At 39.5% G+C, this 19353-nt stretch overlaps 1 protein-coding gene across 1 annotated transcript; it reads right to left on the minus strand.

The window, feature by feature from the left end:
- Positions 1-1164: 1164 nt before the first annotated feature.
- Positions 1165-16528, minus strand: MCUR1 (mitochondrial calcium uniporter regulator 1). The gene is made up of 9 exons (XM_418928.8): positions 16302-16528; positions 15738-15851; positions 14285-14388; positions 11488-11589; positions 9822-9863; positions 8058-8129; positions 5125-5178; positions 3893-4007; positions 1165-2674 (listed from the first exon to the last, which is right to left on the minus strand). The coding sequence occupies exons 1-9, from the start codon at positions 16462-16464 to the stop codon at positions 2619-2621; spliced, it is 822 nt and encodes a 273-aa protein (XP_418928.2). The 5' UTR covers positions 16465-16528; the 3' UTR covers positions 1165-2618.
- Positions 16529-19353: the final 2825 nt, after the last annotated feature.

Consider the following 19353-nt stretch of genomic DNA (forward strand, 5'->3'; position numbering starts at 1 on the left):
TCGCATCTTTTGAAAAAGCCCCACATATTGCCTTATAAATTGAAAGTCAAAACCTGAAGTCAAGAGAACTGAAAATTATTTCTGTACATCTTGAATTGGTTCTGATGCTAAACATTACGTAGCACCGTGCAGAAAGTCTTACAGAAAGAAATAGGGGAGGAATTTAGGTCTCCAAGTTATGAATCCTATGACACTCAACTTGTGTTTTCCAAGACATTCAGCAGTATCCTGATATATCTGCTTCTTATCTGTACCAAAAGATTTTTCATTTTCTTGAGTTTTTTGGCTTTAAATATTTCTTGGAAAGCAAATCTCTTCAGATATTTCCAAGTGCAAATTCTACCAATTAGGAATGCCAATAAATGTGATACATGTATGAGATTGCTAAATATGATCTTCCAAATCAGAGGAACAGATCAGAGAACACCTATCCTCATACAACAAAGGCAGCTTTTTTACATCACACTTAAAGACTTCATAGGCTAGGAAATAATAATTATTCCCTATTAATATGCAGTTCAGGAGAAAGACAGCATAAGTGTCATTCCCTGTTCAGAACACTCACCAAAGACTGTGCTTTTACTTACTTTGCTAATTCCAGGACAATGCTACTCTATAATCTTTCACTTCCTCCCTCCACTTGCTCTCAGAAGAAGCCTGTTTGCATAGATTCAGTTTTCAGCTGAATACACATTACATTTAAAATTAGATTTAAAGAATTAATTCAGCAATTATTATCAGATGCTTGAGCATACAGGTAAAGATGTACTGACTACACAAACATATACAGGACTCTCTATTCTGGAAACACAGGAATCAACACCGAGATAATTCCAGACATTAAATTTTACTTTCTCAAATAGAGGAGCTATCAAGACCTATAGCACAAAAAAATGCTTTCTTAAGAAAAAAGAAAAAAGCCAACAAGCAAGTGAAGAACTTACAGTACAGATTCATTCAATTTAGAAGAGCTGTTGAAGTTAGTGCAGGGAAACTGTTATTGCAAATTAATAATCTCTATTGACTGCTCTTTCTTCTTCGGAGTGTTCTAGTGGCTGCTGACTTTGCTAATTCTTAGCTTTCAGTACAGTCTCGTGAACAACGACTTACCGTAAAGCAATTACGTTCAGATTAATTGAAAAAGTTGTAAAGAAAACATCATAGTTCTATGAAATATATGAAATTCTTTATTTCAAGTTCACATCCGCAGTCATACATCTGTTTGTCCTCACACACAGTCAGTTCGCATTGGCAACCACCAAAAAAGTTAAATAGCTTTTATGACACAGACACAAGGTAGCCAAACAGCTTTACTTTCATTAAACAAAGCCAAGATTGTCCTCTAACAGCATTTATTACCAGTGCATAGGTCATTCTCTTTTTGTAAGAAGCAAGATGACAGTATTTCCCTTAAATGAAGGAACACAGATGGCTGTTACTAAAGCTGTTACTTCCTGAATGGAAGAATGATGGATATATGTACCTGGATACACAGGATGCTTTCATTTGTAGCTTTCGGTTGCATTTGCTAGTTCACAAGGGCTTGCTCAGAATGACTTTAAATATCCTTACAGATCTCCATTACGACTTTCATCATTATAATCACTACTTAAATTCCACATTTGAAGTACCAGTAGGATTTTTTTTTTTAATAAGACAAGAAAACAAACAGAAGACAGACAACATTGCAATTCCCTCAGGTCCTCAGGTATGACACTGCTTCATAACCATCCACTAAAGAAATATCTTTCCTTTCCAGAAGCACCAATTCCTTTCCGACAAGGAAGCAGCACCAGAGACAGTTTGTATAATTTAGCCACAAAGTAAAACTGATGTGTTTTACAGCATTTCAAACTGCCAGTTATAGTGGTTAACAATTAGCATATGGAATGAGAATCAGAAACTTATGTATAAAAAGGCGAGTTAGTAAAAAACCTACAGATATATTAAAAACAAAACTAGCAGCAAACACTGCTCCATTACATGGAACTCATGAAAGATGATTGATTTGATGGTCATCTGAAAAAGAAGCTGATCTGTTATAAACTCTGATTATAACTGTTATATACTGTTATAAAAAGGCAAGACATGTTTGATCATAGTAACTGTCTGATCAAGTGTTAGAAGGAAAGAAGTAAGCACGATTCAGTTAACACAAATCCTATTTAAACAAGAGTACTTCCAAGCCACGAAACACAGTTTCAGTTTTATACTAATCATCACCATTCCAGTCCAATCGATGCAACCGACTCTGCTAAGCACGTCTGAACAAACACCAGAATGTAATTCCTAGCGCACGCAGCGCCATGCAATTGGTATGAATGTCAGTCTTTGCTTATATGGCACTTTGCAACAGCAAGGCATAGTGCAGTTCAGAATGAAGAAAAATAACACAAATGCTTTTACCGTGCTTTGATCAGAGGTAAGTTTCAAAACAGGCATGATGTACATACATACAGTATGTTTCTAGGCACGTCTTTGGTTACATTCTCAATACAGTCTTCTTCACAAAGAAAATAAATAAAACATTCAAGACATGGTTGAAGTTCAAGCAAAGACAATTTTTTTTTCCTTTTCAGAAAACAAGATAGTAGAAGTCCCTTTAAAGTGATGCTTTATTACATCCATAAACGATAGAATCCCAGTGCTACAGTAAGGCATGTAAATACTGAACCTGAAAGAAAATAGAAGTGGAAAAGACAGATAATGAATCACGAGCTCTAGGTATATATCTTCAGAAACCTAAGTACACATATTACTACACTGCTAAAGATACAAGCACCACTTCTTTCCCATATAAGAAAGTAAGCTTTCTAATTTACAAAGCACAAACAATTTCAAGGCAGAGGGACACAAAAATGACAAAGAAGAAGGAAGGAAAAGGAATGTGCAGGAATTGGACTGGAAAACTATCAAAAGGTTGGAAAAAAAACCACCTTAGCTGCTTACCATTTGAAAAAAAGATCAAAATGGCAAGTTACAGTTGTAAAATGAGGAATGACACCATTATTAAATCACAGTCAAGTATTCAAACAAATAAATGCAAACTACTTTATTAAAGCTTATCAATTTGTGTTTTTGGGTTGGTTTTTTTTTATTATTTCTAGTGAACGTAATCAACTTTTGGTTTCTAGATATAGGCACAGATGATTTTTGCCACTGTTTGCAATGGAAGCAATTCAAGTAAACACATTTTGCTTATTTCTCACTTCTATGAGTAGTTTTTGAGTAGGGATGGCAGGGAAAAGAACTTCCTCTCATTTTAAGAAGTTGCTTTTTATTTTTCAGTAATGGTTTTCTGTAAAGCATATCCCTACAGTACAGTACTATAGGTGTGATTGTACTAGTGACAAAACCTGCTGTGAACAAATAATCCAGAAGTTTAAATCAGAAGAATAACTTCTCCTGTTCATTTAATAGCACTACAAACTTAGATAACTTTAATATTTTGACATTTTTCTACAAGAGCAATAACCTATTTGTTCTAATGCATGTGCCTGGAAAATAAGTATTTGAAGAATTTGATAATGAACACTCAAAGACAGAAGCATTCAATTTTGTAGATAGAGCTCCATCAGACAGATAAATGCAGGCTGCTTTTATAAATTAAGCTGGGCACAGATGAAGCTTTTTAGTCCTACTGACAGCCAATCTTTTTGATTTCTCACACACATTATTGCAGCACAAAGAATGGAAAGAGCATACAGGTGTAGTCCCTGCCAAATACAGCTGCAAATTACAGACAACTTTCTCTGGTAATAATGCTGATGATACTGCCTGAGACTACTGAAAGCGTTCATATTTTCTTTGAACTTGGGCCTTCATGAGTACAGTGAATGGACAACTGCAAAAACATTGTTCAATGTAACAGGTCCACCAGCAGATGTCTTACCTGCTAAGTACTTAATATTATCAAGTTTGTGCGATTCCAGCATTGTTTTCAGATCAGCAACTTCTGTGTCTATTTTTCTGTCTGTTTGGGTCAGAGCTCGATCTTGTTGTGCATGCTAGAAAACAAAACAAACATATAATTTGAACAGTTCCATGTTTACTTAGAAATGTTACCCATTCCTCTAAACTGTACTTCCAACTCCTCCTTAAATGTATGTTATGAAGTAATTTGCACTCAAAGCAAACAAGTTTTTTCCTAGCTTACCATACCTAAGGAACTGAACCCAGTAAACTTTCATTACATGTTCACTAAGATGTAATCTAGAACATGGCAGAACTGGGTGTCCTCTTATCTCAATCTAGAAGCATAATCACTCACTTGAATCTGTCATCTGGCCCACAGATGTTCAAATCACATCTCAATTATAATAGCTATTGAGAAGTCTCAAAGACTCTTGTGACAGAAACATACTGGAGGAGCATGAAAATTTATGAATCCTTAGAAATATCAGACTAGGTCTTTTGAGGTAAAAAAAAAAAACTTGTCTTCATCTTGCAGTGAATTCTACTACAAAAACACCTATAGAATGACAGTCATAATCTGATTATGACAGAAGACAGGACTTCATAGAAAAAAATGGGATTAAATTATTACTCAGAAAGGGCTGAAAGATCAAGCTTGTAAACTCAGAACAGCAGCTGCTCTGCTGCAGCTATTTTCAAACCAGCACTACTGAAACATCGTAATCAATTAATGATTTATGGCTAGAGGTCTTCCGTGACTAATTTTCAACAGTACAGAAATCAAACAAAATGAAGAGGAATAGTTTAGTAAAAGCCTCCTTTAAAATGAAGTCAAATCAATCAAGATACGGCTTGCGGTCCCACTGAACATGGAAAAAGTCACTGATAAAAAAAAATGAAAAAACAACCGTAAATATAAAATTCTGTCCAGAGAAAATACTACTTATGTCAAGTTCCAAAATAAAACAAAAAAGCCCACTGAACAGGTCATATTTGTGTGTAGATCTAATAATACATAAGCCTTTTTATTCTGTAGACACTTAATTTGTCTGTACCATTGTGGAAATATACAGAAAAATAATAAAACTCAATGACATTTTGTACATTGAAGTGTGCCTAAGAGCATGAGCAGCTTCAAAACAGAATACCAGCTCTGTAACACAGGTAAAAAAAGCTTTGTTACATGATAACAAGCTACCAAGTTCTTACCAATTCTACTACTTCTGTCCTCATTTCGAGTAGTTTTCTTTCATTAAGTGAATACTGGAAGGGAAAAACAAACAGCAGACAGATAAATATGATATTGTCTTTAAGCCCTTTCCCAAACGCTTAGAAGCACATTTCCTTTTCAGTCCTTTGTTTCCCACTTTTCTACAAAACTGAATCTGAACAACCATGTCTGACAACACCTGAAAGAAAGCATTGCAAGGTGACTGCTGTCACCTGGAAAGTTGAATTTAGACAGGTGTTCAGCACACACTGGAACAATGACATACACTAAAAAGCAGCTGGCAGAAAAGCTGGCAGATTTGCACTTCTGCCAAAGACCTGCGACTCTGAAGAGTGAATGGGACAGATAACTAAATCAACAGAGCATACAAACAACAAGACGACTGAACCATCCACTTCCTTCAGTAAGGGGAGTAGTTTTTAAGTTACCATAGCAAACTCAGCTACCAAAGATGTTTCACCAGCATTACAGGCATTCTCTATTCAAAATTTTGAAGTGGTCAGAACGGTACTTGAGGAACACCACTGAAAATGCTGTATTTGGTAAACATGTAGCATTTATATCTCAAGTCACTGGTTCAGAAACACTTGAAAGACAAATACTTTAAGTCAGAAGTCCTGGCTTACTTATAAACAATAGTTATTTGGATTCAAGGAAAGGTAAATCCAGATTCAAGAAGCATACCTTTAAGGCATACCTTTCAAGAAGCAGACCTTTAAGGCAATACCTTTCTGACTCACGAATAGGCATCATTTGACATATGTAATGGTTCCTACCCACTACTGGAGCAATTCAATTACTCCTAGGACAGCTGCTGAGCCACCAGTCTATAGCGCAGAGTATTAAGGTCATCAGGCTCCCATCTCAGAATCCTCAGTCACACAGCGATAACCTCATCTACTGACATTCCCATGTGGAAAGTTGCTTTTTTTTTTTTTCCTTCCTGTCTAGAGGGTTATTCTACTTCGATATCAAACTCAGAATAATCTACATAAATGCCTCAGCGTTGAAAAACTCTCTTTTAATATCCAGAACACTATCTTGTTTGAGGTGAGTAAAGTTTAACACAGCAATGCCCCATCCCTGCAGGTGTTCAAGGCCAGGCTGAATGGGGTCCTGGGCAGCCTGCTGGGTGGCAATGCTGCCCACAGCAGGATGGTCTTTAAAGTCCCTTCCAATCCAAGCCATTCTATGATTCTGTGTGAATGGGACCCCACATTAAAAAACTGATTATGGCTATCAAATGTAGCATTACATTTAAAATAAACAATGTAATACATAGTTTGAAACAGTTTCCGCTTAACTTTGTATAGATGCTGTTAGCCAAATGGATATTTTCAGAATAATTTATATTCTGGAAGCATCTTTGCTGATGTCTGCATTTGCTCAGTCAGCCTTGTGGCTAGAACCCTAGAACTTAGCTTTAAGAAAGTGAAATTTCATTTCATAGAACAGCCTGGGTTGAAAAGGACCACAACGATCATGTAGCTTCAACCCCCCTGCTATGTGCAGGGTCTCCAACCATCAGACCAGGCTGCCCAGAGCCACATCCAGCCTGGCCTTGAGTGCCTCCAGGTCTGGGGCATCCACAACCTCCTTGGGCAACCCGTTCCAGCATGTCCTTTCATTACAAAAGACCATGACACGTCTGTAATAACATGAGCGCATAAGAAGAGGAAAGGCAAGGTTAACCCCACCTTGAAATTAAACAGGGAGATTTCCCCTTAAGTCCATGTTTTTTTTGCTAAACAGAGAAAATTTAGTTCTGCCAGATGCATCTTGATGTTTTTAAACAGCAAACTTAAGAGACCGCGACGCAAGAGCACATGAATATAAGTGAAAATTTGTTCCATGCTTCAAGATTTTCAATTCAATCTGTATTACTGCAGATATAAATCAGGGCATAAGCAGATGTGCGTGAGCTAATGAAAACTTCTCCAGGAAATGTAAAATGGAATGAACTTATTAAAAGATAAAGCATTTAGAGTTTGAAACATTAGAATTGGCTGACATGGAGTGCTGGCAAATTAAGATAATCTCCTTCAGCAGTTAAAACACACACACAAAAAAATGACTTATATCCAAACAGTTCTTACTGTTGAGATTGCAAGTAAATATTACTTTCTCATTACCTACCTATGAGGAAAGGACTGAGTTAAAAACAAAATTTGCAGTAAAATTTCACTAAAAGATCTGTCCATTTTGATGATGCAATTCAAGTTCCTGAAATCTATTCCAAAAAGAGCTAAAACCAAATTTCTATTTAGAGTGCTCCATCTGATGCAAAAAAAACCAACAAAAACTAATCTAATTTTTCATTTATCTAATTAATATATATAATCTAATCTCTAATCTCTAATATATGTAATCTAATCTCTAATCTCTAATCTATCTCTAATCTCTAATATCTAATTAATATATATAATCTAATTAAAAAGCTTGTTAATTCAGTTCTGCCAGATGTATCAAAGTCAAAAACAATCAGACTTGCTATCAGTTACCATAAAAATTAATCACAACTACTTTCACAACAGGTATTGCCTGACAAACTAGCCACACTGAATTAAAATTAGCTATAGGAAAAGGAAACACCTTCAATAATGGCAAGATAATGAAATGTTTATACTTAATTCAATGAGAAAATAGAGCTATGCTAATAATACAGAAAATCTCGAGGCAGCTAGTCAGAATATTTAACTGTAGTACAATAATACCAACATGGAAACAATATCAAAAGAGACAGACACAAAAAAACCCACAGTACCTTGCACTGCAGCAGCGTAAGGATGAGTAATTTGGATTAATAGCATCTTGAAAAGGAATAATACTACAGATTAAACTGTTGTTCTTACCCAAATTTGGAGATTATTCAATGTTTAGATGTTTCTAGAAGAAAGCAACCAGAACTTACCAATTCTTTTACTCTGCTCTTCTCCAGGTTTAGGTTTAGTTTGTTATCTGCACGAACTTTGGTAATTTCATCCTTAGGGGAACACAAATGATAAAGGAGTGAACAAGAATTTCTATTTAATTGTAAGCAAAAAAAGTCAGACAAAAATACTGTGCCTCTTTTTAATTAGAGAGGAACTGGATTCTTAAGACACAACGTGCTAGTAAGACAACTTCCAAAGTACAAGTGTTCCTGCCTTTCCACTTGTGTTCTGTAGGATGAGTTCATTCCCACTGGAAAAAACTAACAACTACTTTTATACCAGAACACTCAAAGCAAGAGTTAATTAAGATCACAACCTTCTACAAATTCTGGGAACATTTCATAAACCCATGACTCACTACTTTTAGAACTCCTTGCCTATGCACACTATGCAAATTGAACTTCTATGAAGAAATTCTGATACCCAAGATAACTTCAAAAACAGTTTCCAACTTTAAAATTTAAAAGGAAATCTGCTTCTAAAGACTGCATCTAGGTTCTCAGAAAAGAACTACTGACAACTAAGACAGAAAAAGTTTATTATTTTTAAGCACATAACTTTTAAAACTACCATTAAGTACTTTGCTTCATGGATAGCTCTAAGCAATTCCTACTTTCCTTAGCGACAGCTGCCATTTTAAATTAACTTCCCAGCAGGAATTCTAGCCAGATAACACTTTGTCATAAGACAAACCACTGATCAGATGAATGTGTGGGAGAATCAAGAGATTGATGATGTTCTGGGATATTCTGCAGTAAAAAAATAAGTAAACATCTCTCAAGTAGACCAATGTCAGCTAGACAAGACTTCATTAAGTTAGTACAAATAATAATGACATTCAGTTTCTATGCTGGGATTCTTGAACTTTAAGTGTGTTGTAATTAGATGTCACTACAGCACAACGTTACAATTTAATGAAAAATTTGAAATGTTTTGAAGCCTTTACAACATTGTGTCATTCTGTCCTTTAGAAGAAAAAGCATGAGCAAATGTAATTATTACAATTAGCATTTTATCTTTACAGTAAAAAGTTAAATTTAAAGACATCCAACTTAAAGATGACTCAGATCCTTCATGTCCTACCAGTGACTATGCTAACTTATTTACAAGCAAGCAAAACAATAAAATAAGTTACAAGACAAAAATCAGATGCTGAATGTATTTTAAAAACATTGTTCTGAAAGCCAGTATGCATTGAGCACTTCATAACAAAACTGTTTCCAATCTTAACCATTCTTGCAAGAATTTTTACCTGCGTAAAGCTACGCATTCATTTAAGTAACAGGTTTTGAAACAATCTTGATGAGAGAAAGGTATTTTGACTGTTAGTCAGGAGAAGCAAGCTACAAAGAGCAGAAACACAGCACTGATTATTAAACCTCAGAAGAACCTGCAGATCATTAACAAGTGAGTTTCCTCCAAAAATTATTTTTTCTTGCTAAGGTCATTTGCTAACAAACAAGTGGGACCAAACATACTGGTCCCAAACTTACTGGCTAAGTCTTTTAAAAGCTATTTTAAATGCTGGACAGTTACATATTAATTCAGCACTTACACTGTTTACAGTTCTGTCGCCATAAATTAAATACGTGTGAAATTGACTTTGTTGCAGTCCATTCTGGCCCATCAATTTCAATTATAACAATCAAACACAACCTTTACAATAAAATCATAACAGCAACATTTTTTTTAAGCAAATAAGACAGGCGTTAATTCTTGATTATATTGGTACAGTATCTTACCATGACTTGCTTCTTTATCTGCTGGAGTTCAAGTTTTATTTTCTGGGAGAGCAGAAAAAATGTACACCTTAGTATTGTACACAAAAACTGACAATCTATACATACTAACCAATTTGCATGATCAGTAGCAAGGACTACAATCCATACTGTGAAAGGAACGTGTCTTAGTTTCAGATGGGATGAAGTTATTTTTCTTCAGTGTCTGATACGATGCTATGTTTTAGTTCTAGGAGAAAAACAACGCTGATAACACCCCGGTATTTACAGTTGCCTGCTAAGCAGTGTAGTACAGAGCCAAGACCACTTGAAGCAAAGGGCCCAAGGAGCTGGGAGGGAACAGAATTGAGACAGTTGAATTAAGCTGACCAAAGGGATATTCCATACCAAATGATATCAAGCAGAAGGAGTTCTGAAGGGAGTTGGAGTTCATCTCTTTCTCTTCTATTGTTTGGAAGGTATCTGGGCATCAGCCAGGGGGTGGTGAACAATTACTTGTGCATCACTTGTTATACCTATTGTATAGACATAACTATTTTCCTTTTCCCTGTTTCAGTGAATAGTTTTATCTCAACCCATGGGTTCTATTTTATCATTATTATTTAATTCCCTCCCACATCCCACTGGGAAGGGGGGCGGAATGACTGGATGATGGTGCAGTGCTCAGCCACCTGCCAGGTTAAACCACAACAGAAGGCAGAATGAACATGGTTTAACTTCATTTATATTCTCAGTACGTGTGCAGACAGACCCACCTGTACACGTACTGCACATTTCCAAACAACAGCACAAGACAGAAGCTAGTACTGTCCCAGAGCACTACAGGTGGCCAAATGCACGGGATGGTATTACCAAGAGTAAACACAGCCAAAAGTAACTAATTACTCCCTCATGCTTAGCATTTGTGAGCTTACATCAGGAAAGCTGTGTCCAGCTTTAGGCTCCCCGGTACAAGACAAATGTTGTCATTCTGGTACAAACTCAATGGAGAGCCACCAAGATGATTGGAGACTGCAGCAAGTGGCATAGGAGTGGAGAGTGAAAAGAGAAAGAGTGTGCAAGACAGCAAGCAGTGGGCTTGTTTAGACTTAAAAGAAATTGCTAAATGGCAATCAAAATGCAGCCAGCAACTCCCTTAATGGTCTCTTGAAGTCCCTTCTAAGCTGAATTATTCTATCACTATTGCTTTCAAAAGACATATGAAATAAGAACGGTTGGAGCACCTTCTTTTAATTCTAATGTATGAAAATTATCGTAACAAAAAAAAGAGCAACAGCTGCATCAACAATTTGTGCCATACAGCTTAGTAGTTTCTTCCCTCCTCACTGTTTTATTTTCTACCTCATGTGTGATCAGGAAGATTTAAGTCTTTGCCTTCATGAGTCAAACTCATGTTAGGAATCTCATGAAGTCAAACTTCATGAGATTCCTAACAGCCTACTTTCCCAGCTTCCATCTGGATGGAAGGGACATCAACAGACTGTGGGTCAGCAATTCCTGCCAGCTTTGTCTCACCTGCAAACTTGCTGAGGGTGCATTCTGTCCCTTTGTGAGATTATTAAGTTGGTGTTAACCCATATTAGCACCCAAGTCAACCTCCTGGATACAAACCACTTCTTTACATCCTTAATAAAAATAAGTACCACAAGTCCAAGATACTGATTTTTACCTCATTTTCTGAACGAAGTGCTGAAAACTCACTTTTTTCCAATATAATCATGTCCTTTTTCAATCCACCAATATGGGACATTACTTGCTGAAGAGCAATCTCCTTTAAAAGACAGAAGACAAGCCTCAGAACATGTAACTATAATGGTTCTTTTTTTCATCTGTGCATACAAATACAATAGGTACTTTGAAATTTTTAATCTGGCGATTTAAGATCAACTATCATAGTTTCAAAGAAGGCAAGATAAATTAAGAGAAAGTGCCAAGTCAAGCAAGTTCGGCTAAAGTGTTAGTAATGTTTGGGAAAAAAAAAAGAAAAAAAAAGAAAAAAAAAAAGAAAATCAGCAATACTAACACAGGTCAGAATAATTCAAGCAATAGCCTAGGATATAGTTTCTTTTAAGTCTTCAAATTCTTAACCTAGCAAAAGCATTAGAGAGAAAAGGGGCCCCTGTGCTAAAAGAGGAAAGCCAGCTTTCACACCAAGACTCCCCAGTGCTACCCTACTCTTGTAATTTCCTCCTTTTCCACCTTCCTATGGAAGAGAGCTCACTCCACTTTTCTGCTCAGCTAAACAGAAGCATACACTATACATACATTTCTAAACGCTCCTCTCAGTCTGACAGAAATGAGCTATCAGAAGACAAACAAGCATCCTCCTCCATTTTGGAGGATGGAAAGGTCTGTACATACTGCTCTAGATGCTACTCTATCCACATACAAACAGGCATTCCCCTCTCTCTGCTAAATGTCTCCCACTAATAAGCAGATCCTTGCTTTTGAGTCTGGATTACCACCATTATAAATCTGACACTGTAACTTTTTGTCAAGTAATGATTTTTCTAACTTACAGCACTACAGGCTACCTGACTGTAAAAAACAAAAAGCAGTGAGTCAGTGTACTGGATATATCACAAAAGATCTACAGAAAGAGTACCGCCACGGATCTCTCCTTTCTTATTCCCTGATGTGTTCAGCTTACTTTCATTCTCCCTCCTCTTCAATGAGCTCATAAAAAGGATTTCTTCCATTTTCTATCTCTTTCTCATTTCTATACACATACAACATGTGCGTGTATTTTTTAAGGCTTTTATTTATCTTTTACGTATCCAATTAGGGCCTAATGGCAATAACTACATTCAGTTTTCCAATTTCTCTTCCAGTTCTTCATTCTCTGTTGGTATAAGCCCTTGACCACACAAAGACTGTAACAAAGCACAGGTTTGCCATGTTAGTCAGAGTTCAGGTCAATACACACCTCCTAAGCATGCCATATAAACTTGTACAGTTGAACTCTAATGACAGAAATTCACCTGAGGGTCATATGTAGCACAGTCTCAGAAAAAGGAGAAAAATATCCACTTTCATTTCAAAAATCTGGGAATACGAGGAGGTACAGATGCCAACAGCTGCTTATTGTTAAACACACACAGTGGGGGAAAGGGTTCTTAAACAATGCATTCTCTGATCTACTGCGGAACAAATTCAGCACAGGAGAAGGAAGTGCTTTTGTGTCTGCCTTTCCTGGAGTTGAAGAGTTAGAAAAGATGGACTGAAGCCTCCCCATATGGAAGGTGATGCAAAATCCACTATTCAGTGAGCTGCCCCCCTGTCAAGACTATTACACTATGAAGACAGCAACTACAGTTTTCTCACATCAAGATGTCACATTCTCACATTAAGATGGCAGCTCAGTTACCACAAAATTACTTGAATCCTTTGTTTGGCAAGTGACTTGGGGCTGTGAATCCCAGCCACACACAGCAGTCTAAGTACTTCAGTTACTGCTTCCCACTAGCATGGTCTATTTGACACACTCATGTGCCTGGGAATTCCAGCATACTAGATACTGTGAAAAACATTCAAAAGATGCTTAATTTCCACATACAGCGAGTTGTGTCTTACTCTTAATTTCAATTGCACTTCTGGAGTCAGATGTGCCTAAAAGCATAAAATGGCAATATTCAACACTCATCTGTCCACTTGCTTACATAGCTCTGCCTGTGTACAACTTGACAAAGAACTCCCTCCCAAAAACAAAACAAATTCAGTTCAAGTCAATGCAATTTTCTGGTAACCAGGATGGATCTCTAGATGTTAAGAATCATCAGTCTATTTTCAAGCAGGTTTTCTTCAGTTCCTCTCACTGATTTACACGCATTTATGTGGGTAGACTTAAGAGTATACCTTGAACAACATATGCATCAAAGGAAATAGACAACTTACAATATCAGCATTCAAAACATACTGTTCCCGTGTGTTATCGGTATATACAACTACACTAACCACACACTAAAAGCATTGCAAAGAAGTTTAGCCCAACTCTAATACAATATAAATGTCACTATGACAGAAAGATAAATTTAAAAACAGACTACATAACAGAATGGTAAATTACAGGAGGAAATCTTTCATGTTGTTGCTGTAAAACTAGAGAAGAAAGTAATGTAGGAGCTGTTACTAGTTAAATCCATGCATAGAGTATCGCCTATGACTGTGAAAATGCTTTTCATGTATTCTATTCAGGTTACAATAAAGCCAGGAAGAAACAAAGAAACAAATACCTACTCACGAACATTGTACCAGATCATAGTTCTCAAGTCTCAAGGTCCATCCCAACACTTTGATAAGTGATATATTCAAGACAAAACTCAATAGCCAGTAGATATACGTGGATAGCTGTTCATTTTCAAATTTTTAAACATTGTCTACCAGTAAGTAATACAGCAATGTGCACTTCATTAGCAGGCATACTAGATTTCAACTGAATTTAACCCTTCCACCTTTTTTGAGCTAACCTGCTGCACTTTGGTCACCATGTCCTTGTAAATCATATCCAGGTTGGCATTCACGATTTTCACGAATGCAGACACAATCACCTCCGACTGCTGAGTAGTGAATCCTAAGCAAAACAAAATACAACAACATTCATAGAGTCATGTAATCGCTCAGGTTGGAAAAGACCTTCAAGATCATCAAGACCAACCACAACCTAACCATACTGCCCTAACTCTAACAACCTTCTGTTAAATCATATCTCTGAGCACCACATCCAAATGGCTCTTAAACACATCCAGGGATGGTGACTCAACCACCTCCCTGTGGAGCCTATTCCAGTGCTCAACAACCCTTTCTGTAAAGAAGTTTGTCCTGACATCCAACCTAAACTTACTCTTACGCAACTTGAGGCCATTTCCCATTAGAGACCTACATCAGGACAGCTGATGAAGATTGACAATTTCTAATATTCATAACAAAGCTATTTAAAAAAGCAGCCAGTTATGAAAGGCAATAAAGCATATTCCTCTCTATCTAGCACTAGCAGGGCACAACCAGGCAGTACAACCAAGTTCCTCCGCTCCAGAATTATGCCTGTAACATACATAGCTGTTTCTGTAGTACAGCACTATTACAGTATCAGCAAGATAAACATTGAAGGTTTTTTCTAAAAGCAATACAGAACGCTATCTCTCACATGGTTATTTTTATGAGTAAGAACCCTGACATTCAAGAGCAGATATCTACTTTTAGTATACTATAAGGAGTACCATGTAAGATATGCAAATCTCAGCAATTCCCCCAGAGAAGAGCTCTGATTTTAGGCCTGTAAGCTTCTGAGTCCCTATAAAGATACACTTTGAATTCTGTATATGGTGAACTGTCTTAAAACACAGTTTCAAATACGTAGCAGGTTAGTGTTAAAAAGCAGATTCGGGGTTTGAGAGTGAGTCGCTTTCAACAGCAGAGCTGATTTAATCATTTGCCATCATCAAAAGGGGGTACCCTTCCTCCTGCTGCTATGTATGTGTCCTGGTGCTCACACAGCTGCCCTGTGAGCTCATTAAACTAATGTCTCAGTATGCTAATCAAGCAAAATGAATCGTAGTTTCCTGAGAATTAGGTTGGCACACATGAAGAACCAAACTATATGGGAGGAGAAAGTGACTGGGATCTCTCCTTTCCAGTGATGTGAGCTATCACAAAGCAATTCGGCTGCACAGTCCCTCCTCTTAATGTTACTAGGGTAGTGAAGGCACTTCATCACGAATCCAGAAGGATCTCTTCCCTTATGTTTAAGGGTAAGAGAAGGTATATTTTATACAGTATTCTACACTCCATCCCAAGAGCTGCATTTTATGCAGCAGTCCACATTCAGTCGCATTACAACACAGTTGCATACTGCCACGGTTTATCTAACCAAGCAAAGAAACCACCCATGATCCAACCCAAGGAACGTGTGTAGCACGTTACCATTTTCTTCCAGGAGGCACACCAGAGCGTGAGTGTCAAAAAAAAGCTTCTTATTCCCCAGCAAGGAAACACTGCCCTTGCTTTGTACAAATGAAGACACGGAGTTGCTCACACCTGAGAAAGATAAGCAGAAAGTTGACATATTTTAACGAAATAACAATAAACGAACACACGAGCTCCCCAGGGGTTTCCCTACTAGCTGCAACAAGGAAGAAATGCACACCTTTACTACAACAGCCAGCAACAACATGCACTGACTCCTGTGAAAACACAGAGAGATCTGACTGCTAAGTTCTACAAGCATGAACATTGACAGCAGTGCTGCTGCAGCTCTGGAACACCTCCCAGGTCCCCCACGTCCCACAAGGACCCCACCGAGGGGCAGAGGCATCCCACCTATCACTATTCCAGGTAATTCAGTACCAACGGATAGAGTAGAGCTCAGAGCAACTTCAGACAGAACACAGCGCCGGCCACCACGGAGATGAAGCCACCCCGAGCTCCGGGGAGAGGAAAAGAGGACACACACACACACACGCGCGCGCCCCCGCTTCCCGCTCTCACCGCTCTCCCCGCAGCGCCGGGCCCGGCACACGCGCCGCGCCCACCCCGCGTCGCCGCTAACCGCGGCCACCGCGCGCGGACAAGTAAGGCGGTGACGTGAGGCGGAAGCGGGCAGGAAGGCGCCGTGGGGCCGCAGCGCTAGCAGCGCCCGCCTCACGGCCATGCCGCCCGCTCCCAGCGGCAACCGAAGAAGAGAAACCACCGCCGCTACCGGAAAGCCATGACTGGGCACGCGTAGCTTCGGCACCTCCCTTCCGCCGCTGCCATCAGCCCGCTTCCGTCTCCGGAGCGGAGCGGCTGCCGGTGGAGCTTGGGGTTGTGGCTGGAGCTGCGGCGAGCGGGCGGAGTGAGGGCTGTGTCCCGGTGCTCGTCCCGCGGCACGCCTCGGGGCGGGAACGGGGGCTGCTCTGCTGCTGTGAGGCGGAGCGGCCCTGGGGTCACCTTGTGGAACGCCGAGACCTTTCCGAATGCTTTACGCAGGCGGGTCGGCGTAGGGAAGCACGTATTTCAAACGTGTGTTGTGCTGTGAGGAGACTGAAGTATGCTTAGGGACTTTAGGTTCAGTGATCACGGTAAATCATTATACAGGCAGGATCATTCGGGTATAGTCAGGATAGCTGAACCACAGCAGCACACAGCAGTAACGTTCCTCACGGGCATCACATCTGCTTGGCACTGAGTGCTTGAGGCCCGACACTAGCACAGTGCTAACCACTAGTAGTTGTCTTTTCCCTGTTAACCTTTTAGAAACCGTTTAGAAACCCATGCAGTGCATTTTCCTTGATACTACTACTTCAGTGACATTCAACTGGGATATCCTGGTTAAGCCCACTGGCACATCCATCTTCATCTTCTCTAGCAGGAGCAGAGCCACTGCCTCTTCCTACAGAGACTGGAAACACGTTCCTTTTTTAATCTCTGTGTGAGGAGTCAGCTTGGTATTGGTTGCAGGCGATTCCTCCCTATGGGGAATTGAATGTCCAACACACTGAGCAGAACATCTTTTTAGAGAAGGCTGCTGTCTTCCCAGTGCACGGGTGAAGGACGTCACTGGGAAACTACTGAGCCTGGTATGACCAATGGACCACAATCCCTTACTGCTTTGCCAGGCAGGGAGAGATGATGCGACTACGCGTGAGTCAAGGGCTATCAAAAGGGATTTCAGCGCCTTGGGATGACGGCTAAAGGAATTGAATGCGCAGCTCATCTTTTCTTCTCTGCCTCCTGTATTAGGGAACTGCACAGAAACGAACCAAGGGATCACTTCTTTAAATACCTGGCTTTGGGGCTGGTGCCATTGCCACAACTTTGTCAACGAGGCAACTCGCCCACATGGTTCTGGATTTGTGGGCACCAGATGGGGTTTGCCTTTCTCAAACTGGGAGAAGGGTCTTTCTTTGGGAAAAGGCTAGCAGGACTCATTGGGAGGGATTTAAATTAGGTGTGAAGGAGGAGCAAGCCTTCCCACGATAAGGTGTGTGGAAGCATAACTATCCTAGAGGGATGGGGTGCTGGCAGCGGCCTTGAAGGACCTGCTGCCTTGAGGGACTTGGGCGTACTGGTAGACGAGAAGCTGGGCATGAGCCAGCAGTGTGTGCTTGCAGCCCAGAAGGCCAACTATATCCTGGGCTGCATTAAAGGAAGAGTGGCCAGCAGGTAGAGGGAGGTGATTGTCCCCTCTACTCGGCTCTTGTGAGGCCCCATCTGGAGTACTGCATCCAGGCCTGGGGTACCCAGAACAAAAAAGATGCAGAGCTCTTGGAGTGAGTCCAGAGGAGGGCCACTAAGATTATCAGAGGGCTGGAGGAAAGGTTGAGGGGACTGGGCTTGTTTAGCTTGGAAAAGAGAAGGCTCCGGGGAGACCTCATTGTGGCCTTCCAATATTTGAAAGGAGTGTATAAACAGGAGTGGCTATGGCTGTTTACAAGGGTGGATACTGATAGGACAAAGGGGGAATGGTTTTAAACTGAGACAGGGGAGGTTTGGGTTAGATATTAGAGGAAGTTTTTCACTCAGAGGGTGGTGACACACTGGAACAGGTTGCCCAAGGAGGTTGTGGATGCCCCATCCCTGGAAGCATTCAAAGCCAGGCTGGATATGGCTCTGGTCAGCCTGGACTGGTGGTTGGCGACCCTGCACGTAGCAGGGGGGGTTGAAACTAGCTGATCATTGTGGTCCTTTTCAACCCAGGCCATTCTATGACTCTATGATTAAACCAGACCCGCCTTATTAGTGACAATAAGATCCAGCAGCACTCCTCTCCTAGTTGGCTCATCCACTCTTTGAGTCAGGAAGTTATCATCAATGCACTGGAGGAACCTCTTGGACTGTGAATGGCTAGCTGAGTAGGTCTTCCAGCAAGGAACACCATTTACAGCTAGAAAGCTTTTTAAAACAATTACTTGCTTTCCCTTCTGTTTTAATACAAGGATATTTATTTTAAAAGGACTTAACAGGGGCACCACAACGTGAGAGGGACATCATAGGATCGTAGACTAGCAGACAGTGTCCAAAGGGGAGTTTCAAAGGAGCCAGGTTTTGAACTTGATGATCTTTATGGGTTCTTTCCAATTCAGCATATTCTACAGTTGTGTGAATAAATGAAATGCATGCTTAATTTTACACATGTAGAGCCTTGAAATTTAGATCCCTGCACACACATAGCGTTTACTAATCAAGGTAGTTACATCTGCCTCTTAGGTTATAACAGTGAAATTCACAAAGAATCATTAAGATGTGTGGAATTAAAAAAAAATGTCAGAGCAATGGAAGTGGCATAGTAGTACTGATGAATTTATGTTCACAGTGATCACTGTGTGTGAACAAGGTTGGTAAGGGGAGTGAAGAAGGTTCAGATGACATTGGAAAGGGGATCTTGTTTCCATCTGTAAAGAAAATAGGAATGGAATAGTTGGCAGAGAAAAATAAGACTTTCTTTGGAAGTACTTTTCTGATAAAGGAATATGTGGTATAACGTGGCCATGAATAAGAGTGGATTTCTAATTAAAAGGATTTTACTCAACAGAACAGTCCTTGTAACAAGATTCCTAAC

Source organism: Gallus gallus, chromosome 2 (assembly GCF_016699485.2).
Source record: "Gallus gallus isolate bGalGal1 chromosome 2, bGalGal1.mat.broiler.GRCg7b, whole genome shotgun sequence".
Classification (NCBI taxonomy): domain Eukaryota; kingdom Metazoa; phylum Chordata; class Aves; order Galliformes; family Phasianidae; genus Gallus; species Gallus gallus.